Raw genomic sequence first — 24166 nt, forward strand, 5'->3', positions numbered from 1 at the left:
AGCTGGTTAAGCTGGTCTTCAGCCTGACCAGTTAAGGATATGGGCGGAATCTTCTAAAACCAGCCTGCTGACCAGCTATGACCAGCTAAGACCATACTAAATGACCAGCTAAAACCAGCCAACCAGCTTAGGCTGGTTTAGCTGTTTTTCAGCACAATTTTACGCCACTGTCAATATACAATAACGTCTTTACCCATGAATTTTCATCAAAATAATTTGATCGCGTATGAACAAATAGCCAATTCTACACTTTTCAAAATAATAAACCCAAAATCACTGCTTATACACAATTTGAGTGAACAGCCATTATAGTGGTGTCAGAAATCATAACATAAATGAGTGCACTACTTCAGTCCCATAGTACACTGCAATATTGAGTGTACGACCAATGTACATAACAGTTAGAAACACTGTGTGGGTCACACTGTATGGATTTCAGCATAGGGTTTTCATGTTTGTTTGTTTTTTTACTCTTCCCTACATTACTTCAGTAATATATAGTCCACTGAATGAGTGAACGACAATAATGGCATGGCATCTTTTGCTGAGACACAAGAATTCATTAGGCGTGACGCCTACAGTGCATCGGTAGCCTTTAGCAGCTAGCCATTGAGTATTAGTTGTACACCTGTTATTGAGGTAAATTTAGTGATTGAAAGAGCATCTTTGATAATGTCCACTAGCTGACCCAAATAGTGCGCTATAGAGGTTGATTTTGGACACAGCCAGGATTGTACTGTTTATTATTACATACTACATACTGTAACATGCATGCAGTATGCAGTGTATACAGATGTAGTATGCACAAAATTACAGTTCTTAATAGTAACTATTTGATTAATACACTTGTCCTTTGTATTATTTTATTTACATCTGCTGACATTTAAGTTGAGGAATAATAAATAATTCATTTGCTAGTACTCTGTAATGTTTGACTGTCTCTTTAAAAAAAACTCATAAAGCGCCTCACTGTCCCGGGATGCTGAGGGTGTGTGTATAAGCTACATCCACGTTCTTCAGCATCTGTGGTTCATGAAAGACATGTCCTAACATTTGCTCTGTAAATGAATGAGCAATACAACGACAAATATATATTTGGCTGAGCAACGCCAAACTGGCTCCGGTAAGCACTTGTTCGTTTTAAACGCTTATCGTAGGTATCAAAGTATATGCAATTCGCTTCGATTTTAATCAGTTTTATATGAACTGCACTAAAAAGACGAAATGCACATCATGCTAATGCTCATCGCCACATGTTATTGTCGTTGTGAGAGAGTGCACATGCATGTGGCGTCTCAATGACGCTGAAACGGCGACGTATCTTAATGTTCTCTATACGTGAGGCTTGCAAATGTTTCTTATGATGTTATGTGCAGAAACAAGAATATTTGGTCCTTGATTTAAAGGATTACAGTCGTGATTGTGATTCATTCGGGCTGTGAGGGGTCCGGGTCGATGGATGTTGCAGTAATTCAGTATCGAGATCACTGGAAGAATGGAGTGTGACGTCAGAACCCCTGACTATGAGGCTTACTTGGTGCTGAAGGAGGTTCATTTACAAACTTTATTTTAGAAAATGTTTAAATTCAGAATTGGCAAATGTTTTGTGAAGCTGTTATAGCTGTACACATGCATTTAGATAAATCTGAGGTGTTTTCTGAGCATGCATCTATGCTGAAACGGCTTAAACCAGCATGAACTGCTTTTGTGGTCTTTTGATTGGTTTAGAGGGGGTTTGGGGAACTTGGTGTTGGTCACACTGGTCACCAGCTTGCGGACCAGCTAACACACCTCAACACCAGCTTGGACAGGTTTGAGACTAGTTTAAACCAACAAAGCTGTAGTTCTTATTCTATCTTAGGCTGGATTAAGTTTTTTTCTTCAGTAGGAAAGTGTCCAGACAAAAGCATTTACATTTAGATGAGACAGCAACTCCCTGCAGGTCTACAGGTTTGTACTTGCACCTTTAAATTTCAGACCATGTCTGACAGATTCTGTGTTTGTGTATTTGTCCTTTACCAGTGCATTTACTTTAGATATGAGCACATCCTTGTATTGTTTTCTTTTAAACAATTATTACATCTGATCAAAAATGTATAGAAAATATGGAGATGTAATTTTAAATACATGGTTTTCTATGCTTGGGAATGTTCAGCTCTAAAATATTTCATTAGATAGAAATTGAATAGGAAAAGAATAGGGAAAAAAGCCAGTAAAACCTGAAATAATCAGGATATGCTTAGGGTTAGGTTTTTTTTTCTAGTCCTGGAAATGTCATGGAAATCCTAAGAAGTCACTGAAATGTTAATATATGTTTATATGCAGTTGAGGTCAAAAGTTTACATACACCTTGTAGAATCTGCAAAATGTTAATTATTTTACCATAATAAGAGGGTGATACAAAATGCAAATGCAACATACAAAATACACTTATTTTTTATTTAGGACTGACCTGAATAAGATATTCCACATAAAAGATATTTACATATAGTCCACAAGACAAAATAAGTTGAATTTATAAAAATGACCCCATTCAAAAGTTTACATACATTTGATTGTTAATGCTGTGTTGTACCTGAATGATCCACAGCTGTTTTTTTTGTTTTTTTTTAGTGATAGTTATTCACATGTCCCTTGTTTGTCCTAAACAGTTAAACTGCCTGCTGTTCTTTAAAAAAAATCCTTCAGACCTACGAATTCTTTGGTGTTTCAGCATTTTTTGTGTATTTAAACCCTTTCAAACAGCAGTGTGATTGTGAGATCCATCTCTTTACACTGAGGGCAACTGAGGAACTTATACTCACTGATGCTTCAGAAGGAAAAACGATGCATTAAGAGCCAGGGGTGAAAACTTTTGAACAGAAACATGATGTGTACATTTTTCTTATTTTGCCTGAATATCATATTTTTTTCATTTAGTACTGCCCTTCAGAAGCTAAAGAAGATACTTACATGTTTCCCAGAAGGCAAAATAAGTTAAATTTACCCTGATCTTCAAATTCAAAAAGTTTTCACCCCCTGCTCTTAATGCATTGTGTTTCTTTCTGGAGCATCAATGAGAGTTTGAACCTTCTGTAATAGTTGCATAGTGTGTCCTCAGTGTGAAAAGATGGATCTCAAAATCATTCAGTCATTGTTGGAAAGAGTTCAAATACACAATAAAATGCTGGAAAACCAAAAAATGTGTGGGAACTAGGGGTGTAACGATTCATTCATTTTCTCGATGCATCGATTACAAATCCTGCCGATGCATATGCATCGATCTTGAAACATGGATTTTTGAATCGTGAATCGTTTGTTTCAGTCAATAATCGATTTAATATTTTAAAATCGAATGAATCGCGATTATATAACGAATATACGATGGATAATTAAAAAAAAATAAATATAAATCTTAAATTAGTTGCGTCTGCGACGTAAAGTGCGCCCTCACTGCAGTGGCGCAGTGGATTACGTCGCTAATCTTCAATTCGCGCCTGTTTGTTGTCATCTGAATAAACGCAGCAGTGCACAATGGAGGGCAACGAAGAAGGAGAAATTTGCAAGGCACCAGCCAACATGAGATCAAAGGTTTGGGATTACTTCGGTTTTCACAAAGTAAATGGAAAGATTGACAAGTCCGTTGCAGTTTGCAGACATTGTAAATCTGAGTTAAAATACTTTGGAAATACAACGAACCTTAGCAACCATCTCCGCAGACGTCATGCCATTAATATAGACATACCTGCACCTAAAGCAGCTAGTATTTCAGGTTCAGACATGAGAAGTGCTACTCCTAACCTATTTGGTCAACTTCAGAGTCTTCCCGAACACCGCACTGTGTGTGGTGTTACTGCCCGTTGGACTTGGCCTGTTGCATTTCTGCACTTTGCTGTATTTACACACTTTCTTTGCTGTATTTACACACTTTCTTTGCTGTATGTACACACTTTCTTTGCTGTTTGTACACACTTTGCTGTATTTCCTAAATGTTCAGGAAATGTGTGCAATGTTTACAATAAAAGCACTCATGGTGCATTGAATATGTAGAAGTAGTATTATTTTTCTGGGTTTACTTGCCTTAATGTATTTTGAGTCCTAAGAAGTTAAGCTATTGAACTGAAGTCCTGAATCAAGTTATTAAATCTATTGAATGGTCATGAATTTCCCAAAAAATGATTTTATTTGCTCAGATACAGATGTATACTAAAATTTACAGAATAGAATCGTTAATAATCGAATCGAATCAAATTTCATTGTTAATCGAATCGAATTGAATCGTTCTGATTTGCACAAATCGTTTTTGAATCGAATCGATTCGCCGTCTACCCAAAGATTCACAGCCCTAGTGGGAACTGAAGGATTTTTCTGAAAGCTTTTGACCTCAACTTCTGAAGTCAACTATTTTTAGGTACAGTCCATGTAAAATGATTAAAAAAATATCCCATAATCATGAATGATCGAAAATGTAATTGAAAAAGCATAGAAATTCATTTTTCACAATGTGTATGAACCCATGCGAAATATCATGAAAATGGTGTGGAAATCCTGCTTATAGTTCAAGTGACATTAATGAACATAATCTTTTAGATTTAAAGTTTTAGTGCATTCAGATACTGAAAACTGTGTTTATTTCAAATCCATTTTATTAAATGAGCATCACAGAAAAGATAATAAAGGCACATTGCTGCATTGCTGAATAAGAAGGCTGTGGACTAAAGGGAAAAAACCCCTCTGCAAATTCATTGATAGTCACTGAACATAAGGGAGCATTGAGACAAGACAGGTATATCAGCCAGTTAGAAGGTGCTTGCTGATCTAATAGCGATACTAATGTGTTCGATTACATGCTTCGACCAAGACCACATTTTCAGCTTAGGCTTGCTGTTTTTTCTTATAAGGTCTTTGCCAATTTCCACAGTTTCTCTGAAGTTGCAAACTGTGAGTTGGCTAATATATGAGGAATAGGAATCAATTTACTTCGCAACTTAAACCACATTAAATGCAGATAGATTAGCAAACTAATCTTAACAACGGTTGAAAAACATTATACTTCTACCCCTTAATCACTGCGCTTTAGTAATATGATGGCCATCAAAAGTATTTGGACACTTAATTCATTCTTAAAAGTTTGTTTTTAGGCTGCTTAGTCTGAACCCAAGTTTGATTCCACACCCCTCATGCTGCTTTTTGGGCCTTATGTAGGTAAGTGTTGCCCAGATCACTTTTTTTTTAGTTCCTGAAATAAATGAAAACCTGTTAATGCCTGATTTCAAACTAAAAATATCAGTCCATCTGTGAGTGAAGCAGGCTTGTGTTGTATAAGGGGACAAATGAAGTGAGTCACAGTCAAAAGCAGGAGGCTCTATTTCCTCTGGGAATCTGATGCCTCTCATCAATAGTGAGAAATCCCTGTAGCGCAGGAAAATATCAGCATGTTTCCTGCTGATACACCTGCTGAATTGTGCAGATTTGTCTCCCTGATGCTGTGCTTGATTTGGATGAGGTTATTTTCCTCAGAGGTTTTAACTACAAAGTCAAGGTGTAGATGTAAATTGCACATAGACTGATGCTTTCTAATCAGTTTTTGGATATTAGCACACTTTATTCCAATGCATACTGTGTTGTCCCAAATATCGGATTCGTACATTTTAAAAAATTCTTGGTTCTTGGTATTTGTTGCACTATTGGTTAGTATGTTGTACGAAGGGACCAAAGTTAAATTTTGGACCTGTCAAATTTAGAAAATGTACAATTTACTGGCCATAAAATTGTATTTTGTATTATGTTTATTATATATGTTTCTGTCTTTAGTATTATTTGGCTTTTTTTCTTTCCTGTTTGAAGGTGCAGTCATGCATTTACTGTTGTTCAACTAAAGTTTATGGTTAAAGTCCAGTCATTTCATTGGGAATCCACACAATCAGTAATGTCCTATAAGAACGAAAGATTTTCCCATGCTTTTTCACAATAGGTTTAAGTTGATTACAATGACCAACAGAAAGCTGCTTGGTTAGAAAGTGACTTCTGTGTGCCACACTATTGAAAATAGACATTGGACATTTTTCACACCAAATTGTGTCAAAATTAATGATAATGCACCTTAGTAGCACCTTAATAACATGCCTTTCACTTACACATTATGATTTCTGGTGAGAAACCTTCTTTTTGATGGTAAGTAAAAAAAAAAAAAATGAGTAGATGAAAGTAGTTACAATATGTTTCCTTAATACATGTCTTATATGTCTTTCAATCACATATCAATCACTTCTATTGGCACTTTGAGTGAATACTCACCAAAGCCTACTTTAATCACATTTGACACTTTTTACTTTAATTTTTTTAACTTTTTGTTTCAGGGCTGACAGAATCCCACTTCTGTGGGGCTGATGAAGCCAGTCATGGCTCTCAGGAGAAGACCGGGGACCAGAGCCATTGTTTCAGAGCTCAACCCGTCTGCCTCTAGCACTGCGGCTGAGGGAAGTGAAAAGCTCTCTGGAGATGGAGTTGATCCAATTCCTGAGGAAATTGGACAGGAAAAGCTGGACGTCCAACCACCCTCACCTACGACAGATAGGTTCTGTCTAAGTGATGAGTCTGGGGACGACTCCATCCAAGGCGAAAGTCCTCTTCAGCAGGACAGCATGGAGGAGGACTCACTGTCCGAGTATGATAATGTCGTATCTGGGGAAGAGGAAGAAGAAGAGGAGCATGATTATGAGGAAGATGAGGAACTGCAAACTGAAGCGGACAGGATGACCTACTATGTCCACTGTTGTCCTGAAGATGAAAGCTACATGGAAGGAATGGACTGCCATGAAGGTGCGGACGGTGCTGAGTGTCCTGGCACATCTCGGGACGTCCAGGATAGCTGTAAACCGAAGGAGGCTTGGGAAAACTCAGAAGGCTTTTACAAGGTTCTGCAACAAGATGCAACAACGATGGTCTACAAACGACCAGAGCCTATCACGGAAACAACCTTCGTACAAGCCCCCATGGCTGAGGATGAGGAGGATGAAGAAGAAACAGAAGAAGAAGCAGAAGAAGAGGACAGCGAAGAAGAAGACAACATTGGGTTTTTTCACTGCGAAGGGAAAGAAGTGGAGTTGAACAATAATGAGATCCCACTTAAAGCTGCTAACGTCTTTCCCAGAGATGGCAGAAGTCGTCCTCAAGAGTCCAATTGTGCTAAAATGGGACAAGAAAGTGATGCAGTTAACAGCTATAGAAGGAATCAAGACGTCCCCAAAAACTCAAGGGATGTCCCTCCAGGGTCAAGTTGTCCTCGAAGGGATCCAACAGAAAGAGTTCAGGAAGAGTGTGCGAGTGACGATCCAAAAGATTGTGATGTCCCAGTGGTCAGAGAAGGTAGAGGAGACCCTAGACAAAGTTTTAGATATAAAGGGCATCAGTCGGAGAGAGTACACAACAGAGACACCGCTTACCAGGAGAGTAGCGGGGTCAGCAATAAAGCTAAATTCGCAGATCCAGAGGACAGCAGCGTTTGGAAAAAAAGACATTTGCTAAAATACTCTAGAGAGGACGACAGGGACGGAGATGGGAAACATTCACACGAGCAAAGTCTTAGGGAAGGCAAAAACAGAGGACAGGACCGTCCCATTTGTAGTCACAAACCAAAGGGTGGAAAAGAAAGAAAAAGCGTTGGGGATGTTGAGGAAGTGCAGATTGAGAATGGAGTTAAGACCAAACTCAAAATTGCTCCAAACAACTCAGGGAGGAACAAAGGTGCACCTGATCAGAAAAATAAAGGGAAAGTAGCTCCGGACAATTCCAGGGCTTCTTCAACATCATCAGACAGGAGAAACAGCCAATCCAGAGCCCACATTAATACACCTGCACAGTCCCCAGACAAACGGCTGCATAAAGACTTGACCAAACCTGTTGAAAAGGAGAAGACAAAGCCTATTCAGGAAGAGGTAACTGTCAAGAAGTCTTTGCTTCTTCCTTGCAAAGGAGCTTACGCAATGATTGGATCCATATGAGTGGATCCTTGTTACTGCGGTACCATTCCATCCAGACTGACCTATACTTAAAGGTAGGCTAGGCAATTTCGGAAAGGCTAGCAATAGCAACACATGAATGCGCACAGGCAGACCAGAGGCTAACCAGCAACACAATAAGAGACAGCATTGGTGGAGGGTTGAATGCAATGCTGCCAGATTACCTCATATGTCAAAATATTACAGTACATATACATAATATTACAATAAGAATGCCTTCCATTCTCGCTCGGTGTGCAGTTGTGTAATGGAATGCGCTAATGGCGTATCACTTCTGTGCAAACAGTATGCACAGAGGTATGCAAATAAGTATGTTCACAGTCAGATAGGACAGCCAATCGTAGCCCTCGATCCGATGAATCTGATTGGACAAACATTTTATGGTCCTATGTTGTGATAAGGTACCGGGTTCGGTACTTTCGGTACTGAAATTTTAAAAACGTCCATTTCCCGCTCACATTTGAACCGATTTTTAAACATCGCTGATTGGCCATAGTGTTCACGTGCTCAGCAGACATAACTGTGATTGGCTACAATGATAAGCGCTTCACGCTCCTCACCGAGCACTCACACATAAGCACAACGGGAGCGTTTGAAAGCCGCGTCTGTCAGCGGATCCGTCTATATGCAGATGTATTAGGGATCCGCTGACAGACGCGGCTTTCAAACGCTCCCGTTGTGCTTATGTGTGAGCGCTCGGTGAGGAGCCCAGTACCTTTTGACAACTCTAGTCCTATGCCTTCCACAGATGACATAATTACATTTAGACCACTTAACTTAGTGATTCCTATGGGGATGTGAAGAGACTGTCAACCAGCATAACAAAAAATGTTTTTGAACCAAATCCCTTACCCTGCATGTCGATCAGACTGTTCTTGTCTTATTTGGTGGCTCTTGACAATATTTCATCAGACTGCTACCAGTGGTCCAGCTCCTTTTAGACAAGCATAAGACAAACATCTCCACTGAGATTTTCATACATTCTTCAAACTGGTTGTCTTTTTATAAGTTTGCAGGGATGCTGGAGCCTCTCCCAGTGTTTTGGACTACAAGTGAGGGAAACACTGGACATATGGCCAGTCATATTTGAAGATTTGTCCTAAATAATAGACTAGTCGGGGGTAGGCAAGTTCAGTCCTAAGAGCTGCAGCCCGGCAGACTTTGCTAAGTTTATAGGCAGGTACTAAATTTGATCATGTTAGCAAATTTGTAAGGGATTTTGGGGATACAGGGCCACAAAGTTTGTGATACATTCCCTAAAAATTGAGTTGTCTTGCTCCAGCTTAAAAGTATAGTCCTAAAAATTTACAAACACCAGTATATCCAAGTATATCCCCAGTTTTAAAAAAAAACAGCATATGCTGGTTAGGTATGTTTGACAGCATGGCTGCTGGTTTAAGATGGTCCTTAGCTGGTCATAAGCTGGTTTAAGCTGGTCCTGAGCAGGACCTAGTTGCTTAGGACCAGCACATGACCAGCTAAAGACCAGCTTAAACCAGCTCAAACCAGCAGCCATGCTTCAAAACATACCTAACCAGCATATGCTGGTTTTTTTCAACAGGGTCCCCATCCAAACCATCATAAGGTGAAATTGTAACTTCAACAACTGACTGGCTATAGACAAAATAGCATTGCCATCCACTTATTTTTGGATTTCAACCCTATGTTTTTAATAATAATCATGTCCTATAATGTCAGTTATAAATTGCACCTATAATCAAAATGTAATAATTGTCTGTTTCAATGTTTTTACAGGTTTCTCAGAGTAGTCCAGAGGACAGTAGTAGTACAGAGCCACCATCTGGACAAAAGCAACCGGCAAGTTTCCTAGTTGAACTACACTGAAACAATCTCAGAGTTGGTTGTGTCTCACAACCTTGTTGAAAAAAACAGCATATGCTGGTTAGGTATGATTTGCAGTATGGTATATGGTTTGAGCTGGTTTAAGCTGGTCCTTAGTTGGTCACGAGCTTGTTTAAGACAGTTGCTCAGGACCATCTTAAACCAGCTAGCATGCTATCAAAACATATCTAACCAGCATATGCTGTTTTTTCTCAACAGGGTACAACAGGATTTCAGTACAAGTTGTAAGCTGAAACAGGATCTGTAACATAAATATTGTTTTGATTTTCAGCAGCCGCAGAGAAATCCCTCTTTCCCAAGCTTTGTGGATAGTAAGTTGTTTTATTTAAATACATTTGAATATAATGGCTCAAACTTTTAAAGATTTGAAAGATGCATATGTTTGTTTGTTGATAATCAGTATATGATTGATATTAGAGTCAAGTTGAAAGTATTAGTTCAAATTTCAGGTGTTTTATTACTCAAGTTGTTCATCCAGGTGTTTGAATTTGTTTTCAGTCCCTGGTCCTTGTGAGCCAGAAGATCTCATCAATGGAATCATCTTTGCTGCAAACTACCTCGGCTCTACCCAACTTCTCTCTGACAGAAACCCGTCCAAAAGCGTACGCATGAAGCAAGCGCAGGAAGCTGTGGACTACGTTAGGGTATTTTCTAAGACTCTCTACATAAAAATATTTGAATATTTCTTCCTGGAAAGGCTCTCATAAATGTTGCTTGAAATGTGCTTTAAGGTTTAATATTTTGTGGATATACAGTCGTGGCCAAAAATATCAGCACCCTTGCAGTTCTCTCAGAAAATTGTTCCAGTTTCAAATGTTTTGGTATTCACATGCTTATTGTTTTTGTTTACACTGCAACAACACAAAAAAGCTGAGAAGAAAAGTCAAACTTGATAAAATTTCACACAGAACTCAAAAATGGACTGGACAAAATTATCGGCACCCTGTCAAAATTATAAGGAAAATTTGCTTTTCAAGCATGTGATGCTCCTGTAATTTGTATTTAGACACACCTGTGGCACGTAACAGGTGTGTAATATAGTAATCACACTTGCAACCAGTTAAATTGGAGAAAAGTTGACTCAACCTTTGTGTTGTGTGTCACACTGAGCATGGAGAAAAGAAAGAAGTGTAAAGAGTTGTCTGTGGATTTGAGAGAAAAAATTGTGGAAAAACATGGACAATATCAAGACTACAAGTCCATCTCCAGAGATCTTAATGTTCCTGTGTCCACTGTGCGCAATATCATCAAGAGGTTTACAGCCCATGGCACTGTAGCTTAACCTCCCTGGACGTGGACGGAAGAGCAAAATTATTGAAAAATTACAACAAAGGTTTGTTCAAATGGTGGATAAAGAAACCCGACTAACTTACAAACAAATTCAAGCTGATCTGTAGACACAGGGTACAACAGTGTCAGCTCGCACTATGAAAAGGGACGCTATGGTAGGAGACCACTGCTGATACAAAGGCATAAAAAAGCAAGACTGGGGTTTGCCAAAACTTATGTGACAAAACCACAATCCTTCTAGGAGAACGTACTGTGGACAGATGAGACAAAAGTAGAGCTTTTTGGTAAAGGACATCACGGCACTGTTAAGAGAAGAAGAAATGAGGCCTTCAGAGAAAACAACACAGTCCCTACAGTCAAACATGGTGGAGGTTCAAAGATGTTTTGGGGTTGCTTTGCTGCTTTGGCACTGGATGCCTTGACTGTGTGAACGATATCATGAAATCTGATGATTACCAAAGAATGTTGGGGCTTAATGTAGTGGCCAGTGTCAGAAAGCTGTGTCTCCATCAGAGGTCATGTGTCTTCCAGCAGGACAATGACCCCAAAAACATTTCAAAAAGCACTCAGAAATGGTTACAAACAAAGCGCAGGAGAGCAGCAATGAGTCCAGATCTGAATCCCATAGAACACCTGTGGAGAGATCTCAAAACAGCAGTTGGGAGAAGGCGTCCTTCAAATCTGAATGACCTGGAGCAGTTTGCAAAAGAAGAGTGGTCCAAAATTCCAGTAGAGAGGTGTAAGAAACTCTTTCATGGTTACAGTAAGTATTTTTTCCAAAGGGGGTGCTACCAAATATTAGGTTAAGGGTGCCAATAATTTTGTCCAGTGCATTTTTGGGGTTCTGTGTGGAATTGGATTTGACTTTTCTTCTCTGTTTTTTTGTGTTGTTCCAATGCAAACCAAAAAAAAAAAAAAAACATGTGAGTACCAAAACATTTGCAACTGCAACGATTTTCTAAGAGAAGGGCTGTATTTCCTGACAGAATTGCAAGGGTGCTGATATTTTTGGCCGTGACTGTATGATGGTGTCAGAAGTTCCCTCTCAGTCCACTAGATGACACTCTAACCTTTGTTAAACCATGTTCTTTAGTCTGCAGAGGGTGAAGCTCAGAGTTTAACAGAGATTGATTTGTTCATCTCAACCAAGGCCATCAAGGTGCTCAATGCTGACACACAGGTAGGTCAATTTCATCTGAGACACTGTAATACACTATTTTGCTGATGCTATAGTGCAGATGGTCTAAAGTCAATTCTAGATCTCATTGTTCTTATTCTGTCCTAATACTTTCCTGTTGTTTGCACTTTACTGTCCATAAAAAGACAAAATGCACTATTAAAAAGAACAAAGTTCAGGATTGATACTTACAGACTTTTCTTTTCATTGGCTGACTACTGGTCCTTGTTTACAGGAGACGATGATGGACAACGCCCTCCGCACCATCTCATACATCGCCGACATCGGTAACGTGGTGGTGCTGATGGCTCGAAGGCGTCTGTCGAACTCCTCCTCGCTCGACTGCACAGATTCAGGCCTCAGCACAGAAAACCGGAAGCAGTACCGCATGATGTGCTACGTCTTTGAGTCAGAGGATGTGAGACCGATCTTTTCTTAAAATAATGAATTTAATTTAATTAATTTTTTTTAAAGAAAAGATTAAAGCTTAAGTATTTTTTTCTTCCCTGACTTAAAACTAACAAGGTGTTTAGTATTTTTTTTTTTTTTTTTGGAGTTGCAGGTTTTTTTCACTCAAGTTGCACAGAAATTACGCACTTAAGCTTTAATCTAATAATCAAAAACTTCATAATAAATCTGTCCTCATACCTATGTTGATTGGCACTCTCTATAATTTATATTTATATTTTTATTATTTATATTTGACTAATATTATGTACCCATATATTATAGTCAAAAATCCAAATGGAATATTCTGACTTTCTTTTGCACAGTTATGCATGAAATTAAAAAAAAGAAAAAAAAAAGCCTTTTTTTTCTCAAATCAAATTAGCCTAAATATTAAATAAATAATATTTAATATAAGCTATATTTAAGATTTAAGATTTAATAAACAAATGCTCTTATATAGCCTAAATAATTACTAAACAAACATATTTAGTATTCGGTAAACAATATTTACTATTAATATTTAAGAAAAATTCTCTTATTAGTGATAAAGCATTATCAAATTAGCCTAAAAACAAATGTATAATATTTAATATTCAGTGGAAAATGTTCAGTATTAACATTTAATTAAAAAGAATATTATCAGTAGCTGAAAGCATTAATTAATTAGCCTAAATAATAAACAAATTTATAGTATTTAATAGAAAATATTACATTTTAACACTAAATTAAAAAAAAAAAACTCTTATTGGTAGCATTTCCAAATTGGCTTAATAAAGCACTGAACAATTAAATATTTAATGTTTAATGTGCAATAGTTAACATTATATTTAATAAACAAACACTGTAATTGGTAGATGAACAAACTGTCAAATTAGCCTAAATAATTACTAAATAATATACAGTCAATCAATAAATAGTTAACATTCATATTTAATGAACAAACACTCTTATTGGTGGCTAAACAAATTGTTAAAATTATCCCATATAATTACTAAATCATATGCAATTAAACAACTCAGTAAATAAATAGTTAACATTCGTATTTAATAAACAAACACTGTTATTGATAGCTGAACAAATACTTAAATTATCCCCAAAATGACAAAACAAATATATAATAATTAGTAATAAATATTGTACATTAATATTTAGTAAATAAACTGTTGTTGTTAACTGAAAGCATTATCAAATTATCCCCAAATCTGACTAAGCAAATATACAGTATTTAATATTCAATGAGATACAGTTAACATCAGTAATTAAATTAAAAACATGATCTAATTAATAATATTTAATGAGCTATAGTTAACATTAATAAACAAAACACTATTTTTGGTAGCAGAAAACATCAAATTAATAATATTTAATATTCATTAAGCAATAGTTAACAGTATTTAATAAACACTCGTTTTGGTTGCAGAAAACACGATCAAATGAATAATGTTTATTATTCAATAAGCAACAGTTAACAACAGTAATTAAAAAATGCCCATTTTTGGTAGCGGAAAACACCAAATTAATCATATTTAATATTTAATAAACTAACATTAATAAACAAAACACTTTTTGGTAGCTCAAAACATCTAATTAATCATATTTAATAATTAATAATTAAATTAATAGTTAACATCAGTATTTAATGAACAATGACAATTTTCGGTAACAGAACACATGATCAAATTAATAATATTTGATATTCAATAAGCAATAGTTAACATGAGTATTTAATAAACAAATGCAATTTTTGATAGCAGAAAACATTATCAAATTAATAATATTTAATATTCAACAAGCAATTGTTATCATCAGTATTTAATAAACACAATTTGTAATAGCAGAAAACATTATAAAATTAATAATATTTAACAAGCAATAGTTCATGTCAATATTTAACAAATAAACACTGTTTTTGATAGCGAAAACATGATCAAATTAATAATATTTAATATTCATTAAGCAATATTTAACAAGTATTTAATAGACCAACACTATTTTTGGTAGCAGAAAATACTGTCAAATTAATAATATTTAATATTAAATAAGCAATAGTTATCATCAGTATTTAATAAACAAACACAATTTGTAATAGCAAAAAACATTATAAAATTAATAAAATTTAATAAGCAATAGTTAATATCAGTATTTAATGAATAAACACTATTTTTGGTAGCAAAAACATTATCAAATTAATAATATTTAATATTCATTAAGCAATAGTTAACATGAGTATTTAATAAACAAACACTGTTTTTGGTAACAGAAAACATTGTTAAATGAATTATATTTATTTTTTAATAAGCAATACTTAATATAAGTATTTAATAGACAAACTATTTTTGATAACAGAAAACATTATCAAATTAATAATATTTAATAAGCAATAGTTAACATCAGTACTTAACAAATAAACACTGTTTTTGATAACGAAAACATGATCAAAATAATAATATTTAATATTCATTAAGCAATAGTTAACATCAGTATTTAATAAACAAACCCTATTTTGGTAGCAGAAAACATGATCAAATTAATATTTAATATTAAATAAGCAATATTTAACAATTATTTAATAGACCAACACTATTTTTGGTAGCAGAAAGTATTGTCAAATTAATAATATTTAATATTCATTAAGCAATCGTTAACATCAGTATTTAATAAACATACACTGTTTTTGGTAACAGAAAACATTGTTCAATTCATGATATTTATTTTTTAATAAGCAATAGTTAACATGAGTATTTAATAGACAAACACATTTTTGGTAGCATTGTCAAATTAACCTAAATAATGACTAAACAGACACTAATGTGTAACAAGCAAAAGATTCCTGGGTTTATAGCTCATAACTCATCCAGCTCTAGTCAGTAATGTGTTTAGTCTTCATTGTGCTCATGTAACAGCATGTTTATACTTTTTTCCGCCCTCTCGATTTGAGTCAAGCACTCTCTCGCTCTGAGATGTCGTCACGTTGTCAAGTATCCTCCTCTGGCTGAGTGCTTCACCTCCCTCTCCTCCCTCACAGGCTCAGCTCATCGCACAGTCCATCGGTCAGGCGTTCAGCATGGCCTACCAAGAGTTCCTGCGAGCCAATGGGATCAATCCTAAGGACCTCAGCCAGAAAGACTACAGCGATATCCTCAACACACAGGAGATGTACAATGACGACCTCATCCATTTCTCCAACTCTGAAAACTGTAAAGAGGTGATTAAATCAATGGAAACTTCATCAAAGCAGCAAGAAATTGTAAAAACTGCTTTGTATCAAAAACGTCAAACTCATTTGTGTTGTGATGCTCCTGAAAGTCTGGCCTCTCTTTTCCAGATCCCATTCTCCCAGTCTTTCCTAATGTTTTGCTGTGACTTCCCACTGTCCTACTTAGTGGCCGACTAGTATGCGTTTTTCAGTGCTGATGCCAGTAAGATTTAGGTGTAATCGATATATGTTTGCTGTTATAAATTTCTATTTTCAACAGGAATATAGTTGTAACAATTAAAAACATAAGTATACATATTTATATATACACATACCCTTTATATAATTTATTATATATTTACATATTATATATGTGAATATATATTAATAATATAATATGGTACTATATATATAATTATATATAATTAATTATAAATTATATATATATATATATAATTTCTAATAATGTAAATTATTTTATACTGATATAAAAAAATATTAAATATAATATATAAATATATTTATTGTAAATGAAAAATGTAAATGTAAATGTAAATGAATAAATGAAAAAAAACATTTATTTAAATATATTTTTCATATTTTTAAATATGTGTATTTTTAAAATATTAATACATTTGACTATTTCTAATTATATTATTTTATACTAAATTATATAAACATTAAATATATAAAAGTCTAACTATATTAATTCTATAATTATATATTAACTATATAACTATATATTGAATTTAATATATTTCATATTTTTACACACACACACACACACATTGTTATTCATGTTTTCATTAATTATATTAATTATTTTTGTATTTTTTCTAATTATGTAAAATATTTTAATATATGAAAATATTAATATCTAACTATATTAATTCTATAACTTTATATTAACTATATAACTATATATTGAATTGAATATATTTCATATTTTTACACACGTTATATTATTAATTAATCATGTTCTTATGTAAATTAATTTAGATTAATATATGAAAATATTACATATAACTATATTAATTATATAATTACATATTAACTGTATAAATACTAAATTTAATATATTTCATATTTTTACACACATTTCTGTAATTATTAATTCTATTAATTTGACATTTTTCTAATGTAAATTATATTATATTAATAAATGAACGTATTAAATATAATATCTAAATATATCATTGTATATATTTAATTTATTTGTACTGTATAAATTGTAAATATATATTCACATTTATTTTAATATATTTGTCATATTTTGTTTTTTTTTTATATTTCTAATTATATTCATTATTTTATATTAATTATATGAATATATTAAATATATAAATGTGTTAATATATAGAACTATACATTTAATTGAATATAATTCATATTTTTACCCACACACACATATATAACTTTTGAAGTTTGTTAATTGTTTTTTATAATTGTTCTAATTATGCAGATTATTTTATAGTAATATATGAAAATATTAAATATAATATAAATATATTTATTGTATAACTGTATAAATATATAAATAAATATTTATATATTTATTTGAATATATTTTTCATCTTTTTTAAATATTAATGTATTTTTTTAAAAAATATACATACATTTTTATTTAATTTTTATATTATTATTGTATATTAATTGCATGAGTATATTCAATATAGAAATGTGTAATTATATTAATTATATAACTGTATTTTAACTATATAAATATATTTTTAATTGAATATATTTCAGATTTTAAGTAAAATATTAATACATTTAAATTTTTTGTTTTTATGTAATTATTATTTTCATTTAGTCAAAAATGTATTTATTACAAAATGCTCTCAAAGATTTGCTCATTCAAAGCAAGAAGCAAGCTTGGTTATCAGCTGATAATAGCCGATGTTGATAATAGACTCATAATGGCTAAATATCAGCCGATTAACTGACAGTAATAAATACTGGTGTATCACTGCTCCTGTGTTGTAAATGCAAAAAACACACATACAACTTGCACATGTAATTTCAATGTTTTGAGCTTCATGCTATGTCATTACGGCGTTAAAATCATACTTGCAACACCAACTAACATCTGTCACCCCAAATTCATTTCATAAATGGAGCAAACTTTGTTCCAAGTTCTATCTTTACTTTTTAATCATTAATTGATTTTTCTTCTTTTATTAATCGTATTTTTGCGCTCAGCTCCAGCTAGAGAAGCAGAAAGGCGAGATGCTGGGTGTGGTGATCGTAGAGTCGGGCTGGGGCTCCATCCTGCCCACCGTCATCCTGGCCTGCATGCTGAACAACGGCCCTGCCGCCCGCTCCGGCAAACTCAACGTGGGCGATCAGATCATGGCCGTCAACGACACCAGTCTGGTGGGCCTGCCGCTCGCCACCTGTCAGGGCATCATCAAGGTTTTAACACATTTAAGCATGCATTCAACACATACATGTCATTAGATTGCACTCTTACACATTTTTGTGTCTATGCTTGTATTTCAGGGCCTGAAGAATCATGTTCAGGTGAAACTAAGTGTGGTTAGTTGCCCACCAGTTACTACAGTCCTCATAAAGAGACCCGACCTGCAATACCAGCTTGGTTTTAGTGTTCAAAACGGCATAGTAAGTCTCAAAGACCAAGCATTACTAAAAAAAAATACACATGTTAAATAACAAACATCTGATGCATGACTAAAAGATGTCTTTTTGATTGCAATTACTTGATCAGCTGATGTGTATGTGCATAGCTAGGGGATTTTTTGCTTGTATCATGATTTATTTTAGTCTTACGCTGTCATCACTTGCAGATCTGTAGTCTGATGCGTGGAGGTATTGCAGAGAGGGGCGGTGTGCGAGTCGGCCACAGGATAATTGAGATAAACGGACAGAGCGTAGTCGCTATGGCGCATGAGAAAATCGTTCACGCCCTTTCAGTATCTGTAGGAGAGGTACAGTATTACATAAACTACTGTATGTTTTGGTGAAACATTAGTAATAGTCCAGCCACTGGCAGGGGTGTAAAATACACAGACATTATACTTAATTATGAGAACTGTGTCAAAAAAATATTCCGTTAATGGCTAAAAAAAGGTCTTACTTTGTTAACACTTCATTTGATTAAATTAAAACGGTTTCCACATACTTGCATATAAAGATGTGATTGCTTTGACAGTTAAGGTCAAAAGTTTACATCCCCCTTTTAGAATAATTAAAAAAGTTCATTATTTTACCAAAATAGGAGGATTATGCAAAGTGCATGTTATAGTTTATTTAGTACTGACCTGAAGAAAATCTTTCACATAAAAATAATATAATAATACCAGGTTCAAAAGTTTACATACACTTGATTCTTAATACTGTGTTGTTACATGAATGATCCCCAGCTGTGTGGACTTTTTTTTGTTTAGTGATAGTTGTTCATGAGTCCCTTGTTTGTCCTGAACAGTTAAACTGCCTGCTGTTCTTCAGAAAAATCCTTCAGGTCCCACAAATTCTTTGGTTTTTCAGCATTTTTGTGTATTCGAACCCTTTCCAGCAATGACTGTATGATTTTGAGATCCATCTTTTCACACTGAAGACAAACTGAGGGACTCATATGCAACTATTACAGAAGGTTTAAACACTCACTGATGCTTCAGAAGGAAAAACATGCATTAAGACCCGGGGGTGAAAACTTTTGGAATTTGAAGATCGGGGTAATTTTAACTTATTTTGTCTTCTGGGAAATATGTAAGTATTGTCTGTAGCTTCTGAAGGGCAGTACTAAATGCAAAAATATGATATTTAGGCAAAATAAAAAAAAAAAGTACACATCTCCATTCTGTTCAAAAGTTTTCACCCCAAGCTCTTAATGCATTGTGTTTCCCTCTGGAGCATCAGTGAGCATTTGAACCTTCTGTAATTGTTGCAAATGAGTTCCTCAGTTGTCCTCAGTGTTAAAAGATGGATCTCAAAATCATAAAGTCATTGTTGATAAGGGTTCAAATACACAAAAAATGCTGAAAAACCAAAGAATTTGTGGGACTTGAAGGATTTTTCTGAAGAACAGCAGGCAGTTTAACTGTTCAGGACAAACAAGGGACTCATGCACAACTATCACTAAACAAAAAAAACAGCTGTGGATCATTCAGGTAATAACACAGTATTAAGAATCAAGTGTATGTAAACTTTTGAATGGGGTTATTTTTATAAATTGACTATACAGTATGTAAACAACTTTCATGTAAAATATCTTATTCAGGTCAGTATGCATTTAGTTTGATCCCTCTTACTCTGTTAAAATAACATTTTTAATGATTCTGAAAGAGGGATGTAAACTTTTGACCTCAACTGTATATATTGCGAAAGTATTCATATCCATTACTTCTTTCCCACACCAGTCTACACACCATACACCATAATGTCAAAACCCAAAAAAAAGTTGAAAAAATGAGGGGGTATGAATACTTTCGCAAAGCACTGTATATATACATACATTAGAAATCAGCATATTAGAATGATTTATGAAGGATCATGTGACACTGAAGACTAATGGCTGATGAAATTTGAACTTTACCATCACCATTACATTACACTTCAAAATACATTCAATTAGAAAACACTTTTTCACTTTGAATTTTGAAAATATTTAGATAAAATTATTGATCAAATAAATGCAGCATTGGTGGGCATTAGGGCTGGGTTTTGACACTAATTTGAATTTGATTCTGATTCACAAGCTTGCGATTTGATTCAGCATCAATTGTTTTATATATCAGGTACAGTAGATGCAAAATTTCCTCAAGGAAAAAAAACTGAACTAATGTCTAAAAGTAGTCGGTTGGTACTACATTACTATAACTTGACAGTTAACTGATTTGCATGCAAACGCTTAAATTACACTTAATGAAGGTTTTATAATAATCAAGTTACAATTACATACTTGTATTTCTGCTCCAATTTGTGGATAAAATAAAATCATTGCTAAAAAATATGATGGATTTATTCAAACATAAACATTAAAGAACAGTAAAAATGATAATGAATATGTTATATGGTGCACACATTTCGCAAAATGCTCCTCTCTAGAGTTGTTTTTCTAGTGGGTTGCCAGATGTTCACAATAAAACCCAGCCAGTTGCACATTTTTCGGAGGGGTTTCCCGGAAAATTCGTATTCCAGGGGCTTAATATCACATTATTGGGTTAGACATGAAACACAACCCGTGGCAACAGTTAAAGTAGCCCAATTCTGCAGGAAAACCGCAGATTTGGCAACAAAGCACTCAACATTAAACAGGCAAGTATTGTTTGAATACTGTAATAAAATGGTCTAAACTTGAAATCTGAGACTTTGTCTCATATCAAAAGTAATAAAGCACAAAGCTTATTGCGATTTATCGAATGGGAGGTGCGCAAAAATGTTGCATTCATTAACTGAAAAGAAGCTAGACTCAATTCTTGGGAATTAAGATTCAACTGAATGAAATTGAGAAATCTATATTTTTTACCCATCCCTAGTGAGCATGAGACTTCTTTCAAGAACATTAAAAAAATCTTAATTATTTCAAACTTTTCACCCCTAGTGTGTGTGTTTATGTAATTAAGTTTCAAATTACCTGCCTCTAAATTAAAATTGGTTAATTAAACTACTCTCATGATTCTGTTTCATGATGTAAAAGATCCTGAAATAAAAAATAGAAACTATTTAGGAAAAACTCAATTACCTCTAATGGTAATGACAGCAGTTTTGTGGTTACTGACACAGTTGAAGAATATTAGAAATTGCGCACAAATACCAAATGAACTGAAACTATTTATGAAGATCTTAGGCTTTTTATACATTTAGTGTTAAGGTGCGGGTGGCCTAAATACAGCATGCATGACAAGTGAAACATTTCAACGATGTAAATAATTTTATAATCATTTTAAAAACACCTCAAATAAAACAGAAGCTAGGTTTGACAATGTACTTGAGCCAAACAACATGTTTTTAGTTTCGCATGTACGTCAGTACAGTACAAATGCCTCAAAATAACACGCAAGTACTGTACGTTTATGCAGAACAATTAGTACTTTACACCCTTGTCTTTCGCCGTGAGTCAAATAAAACTGACTTTTATTTTAAGCACACAGAGTACACATTTTTTCACACAATTATTTTTATGATGCTATGTATTTATGCAGTACGTGCTATTAAAATGACGTGTCTTTCCTTTTTCCAACAGATTAACATGAAAACTATGCCTGCCGTCATGTTCAGGCTGTTAACTGGCCAAGAGACTCCGGTGTACATATGAGGAATCGTAAAACTGAGACTTTTTCCTGAAAAATAAAAAAAAAAAGTTTACAGCTTCTCCTAAAAATGCAGAAAAATATTGAAGAGCTCTGTCTTGCTGTAGACTGCATGTAAAGATCATTAGAAAGAGTGAAAACATACTGTACACACAAAGAAAACCTAGTCATGTAATTACCTGATCAAAGCAGTGCTGTTGCTTATTAATGCGATTATACAGATAGTCTTCGATGCCATACTTATTCATTTGTATATATGTTAAATGCCTTTGGTTCAAGCCTTTTTGAGTTTCTAAACTAACAACGTACTCTTAAATTAAAAAAAATACCAAGTGACTGCACTAAAGTTCACTTAATCGGTAAAGTAGGGCATTGTTAATAGATTTAATTTTTAGCAATACTCATTTCACAATTAACAAATGGACTAAAGCATGCTAAAATCCAAAGATTACTGTTACATTTGTCAAACAGGCTGCATTTTTGTTTTTCTGGCTGTCTTCAGTGTCTCTGTGGTAAATGGGTACTGTACACTGTGAATGAACCATTTCTGTAGATTAATAGTTCAGCATGTCAGATTTGAAAACTCAAAATATACTAATCAGAAAACCCTGCATTTATGTTTATGCATGATGTTATAAATAATGAATGGATATTATCTCATGAATGAACCCCTGTCTGCATTTCAGGCATTGCTGATAAATATCAGTGTTATTTTAGTATCAATAGATAGTATTATTATTTTTAAATGAGGTTTATTTTCTTTTTTTAATATCTCTGTATAGTTTACAGGTTGTTGATACAGTTATAGATATTTTAGAACTTCAAGATTTTTTTCATACACAACACCAGTTAAAAGTTTTTGAACAGTGAGATTTTGAATGTTTTTTTTAAAGAAGTCTCTTCTGCTCACCAATCCTGCATTGATTTGACCCACAGTACAGCAAAAACAGTAAAATTCTGAAATATTTTTACTATTCCAAGTAACTGTTTTCTGTTTGAATGTATTGTAAGATGTAATTTTTTCCTGTGATTTCAAAGCTGATTTTTTGGAATCATTACTCCAGTCACATGATCCTTCAGAAATCATGCTAATATTCTGATTTGCTGCTCAGGAACATTTATTATTATTATTATTATTATGTTTAAAACAGCTGAGTATAATTTTTTCAGGTTTCTTTGATGAATAGAAAGTTCTGAAGAACAGCATTTTGTAACATTATACATGTCTTTATTATCACTTTTGATTAATTTAATGCATCCTTACTAAATAAAAGTATTAATTTCTATAATTACTTTCCAAAAATAAAAAATAAATAATTATACTGACTCCAAGCTTTTGAATGGTATAGTGTATAATGATACAGAAGCTTTTTATTTAAGATAAATGCTGATCTTTGGATCTTTCTATTCATCAAAGAATTCTGAAAAGAAAATGTACTCAACAGTTTTAAATATTGATAATAATAATAATAATGTTTCTTAAACGGCAAATCAGCATATTAGAATGATTTCTGTAGGATCATGTGACACTGAAGACTGGAGTAATGATGCTGAAAATTCAGTTTTGATCATGTAAATAAATTACATTTTAAAATGTATTCAAATAGAAAACAGTTATTTTAAATAGTAAAAATATTACAAAATTTTGCTGTTTTTCTGTGTTTTGGATCAAACAAATTTAGGCTAGGTGAGCAGAAGAGACTTCTTTAAAAAAAAAACATTAAAAATCTGACTTGTAGTGTATATTTAATTTTATTTCAATTAATAGTTATTTCAAGTAAAGAAAATGTTAAATATGGTTTTATTTTTTACCTAATAATCTGTGTGTGCATGTGTATATGAATTACTTACATATGAATTATTTTAAAATTAAAAATCATGCCTATGACCTATATTTTAAAGTTAACAAATTATGCTC

General features: G+C 33.8%; 1 protein-coding gene across 2 annotated transcripts; it reads left to right on the top strand.

The window, feature by feature from the left end:
• Positions 1 to 981: 981 nt before the first annotated feature.
• On the top strand, positions 982 to 23163 carry apba2a (amyloid beta (A4) precursor protein-binding, family A, member 2a). 2 transcript variants are annotated; one of them, XM_051099891.1, is made up of 12 exons: positions 982 to 1123; positions 6339 to 7916; positions 9756 to 9818; positions 10135 to 10174; positions 10362 to 10507; positions 12247 to 12333; positions 12566 to 12748; positions 15806 to 15985; positions 18179 to 18391; positions 18479 to 18598; positions 18784 to 18924; positions 22182 to 23163. In XM_051099891.1, the coding sequence occupies exons 2-12, from the start codon at positions 6369 to 6371 to the stop codon at positions 22251 to 22253; spliced, it is 2793 nt and encodes a 930-aa protein (XP_050955848.1). In that variant the 5' UTR covers positions 982 to 1123; positions 6339 to 6368; the 3' UTR covers positions 22254 to 23163. The 2 variants fall into 2 exon arrangements, with proteins under 2 accessions (XP_050955848.1, XP_050955849.1); XM_051099892.1 differs by lacking the exon at positions 982 to 1123 and adding an exon at positions 1519 to 1537.
• Positions 23164 to 24166: the final 1003 nt, after the last annotated feature.

Source organism: Labeo rohita, chromosome 25 (assembly GCF_022985175.1).
Source record: "Labeo rohita strain BAU-BD-2019 chromosome 25, IGBB_LRoh.1.0, whole genome shotgun sequence".
In the NCBI taxonomy this organism is placed as follows: Eukaryota; Metazoa; Chordata; class Actinopteri; order Cypriniformes; family Cyprinidae; genus Labeo; species Labeo rohita.

Excerpts from the sequence above, each read along its gene's own strand:
- apba2a (XM_051099891.1), top strand. The coding sequence starts at position 6,369 with ATGAAGCCAGTCATGGCTCTCAGGAGAAGACCGGGGACCAGAGCCATT. Across the intron at positions 10,508-12,246 it reads AAGCTGTGGACTACGTTAGG|TCTGCAGAGGGTGAAGCTCA; the intron begins GTATTTTCTAAG and ends CATGTTCTTTAG. Across the intron at positions 12,334-12,565 it reads TGCTCAATGCTGACACACAG|GAGACGATGATGGACAACGC; the intron begins GTAGGTCAATTT and ends CCTTGTTTACAG.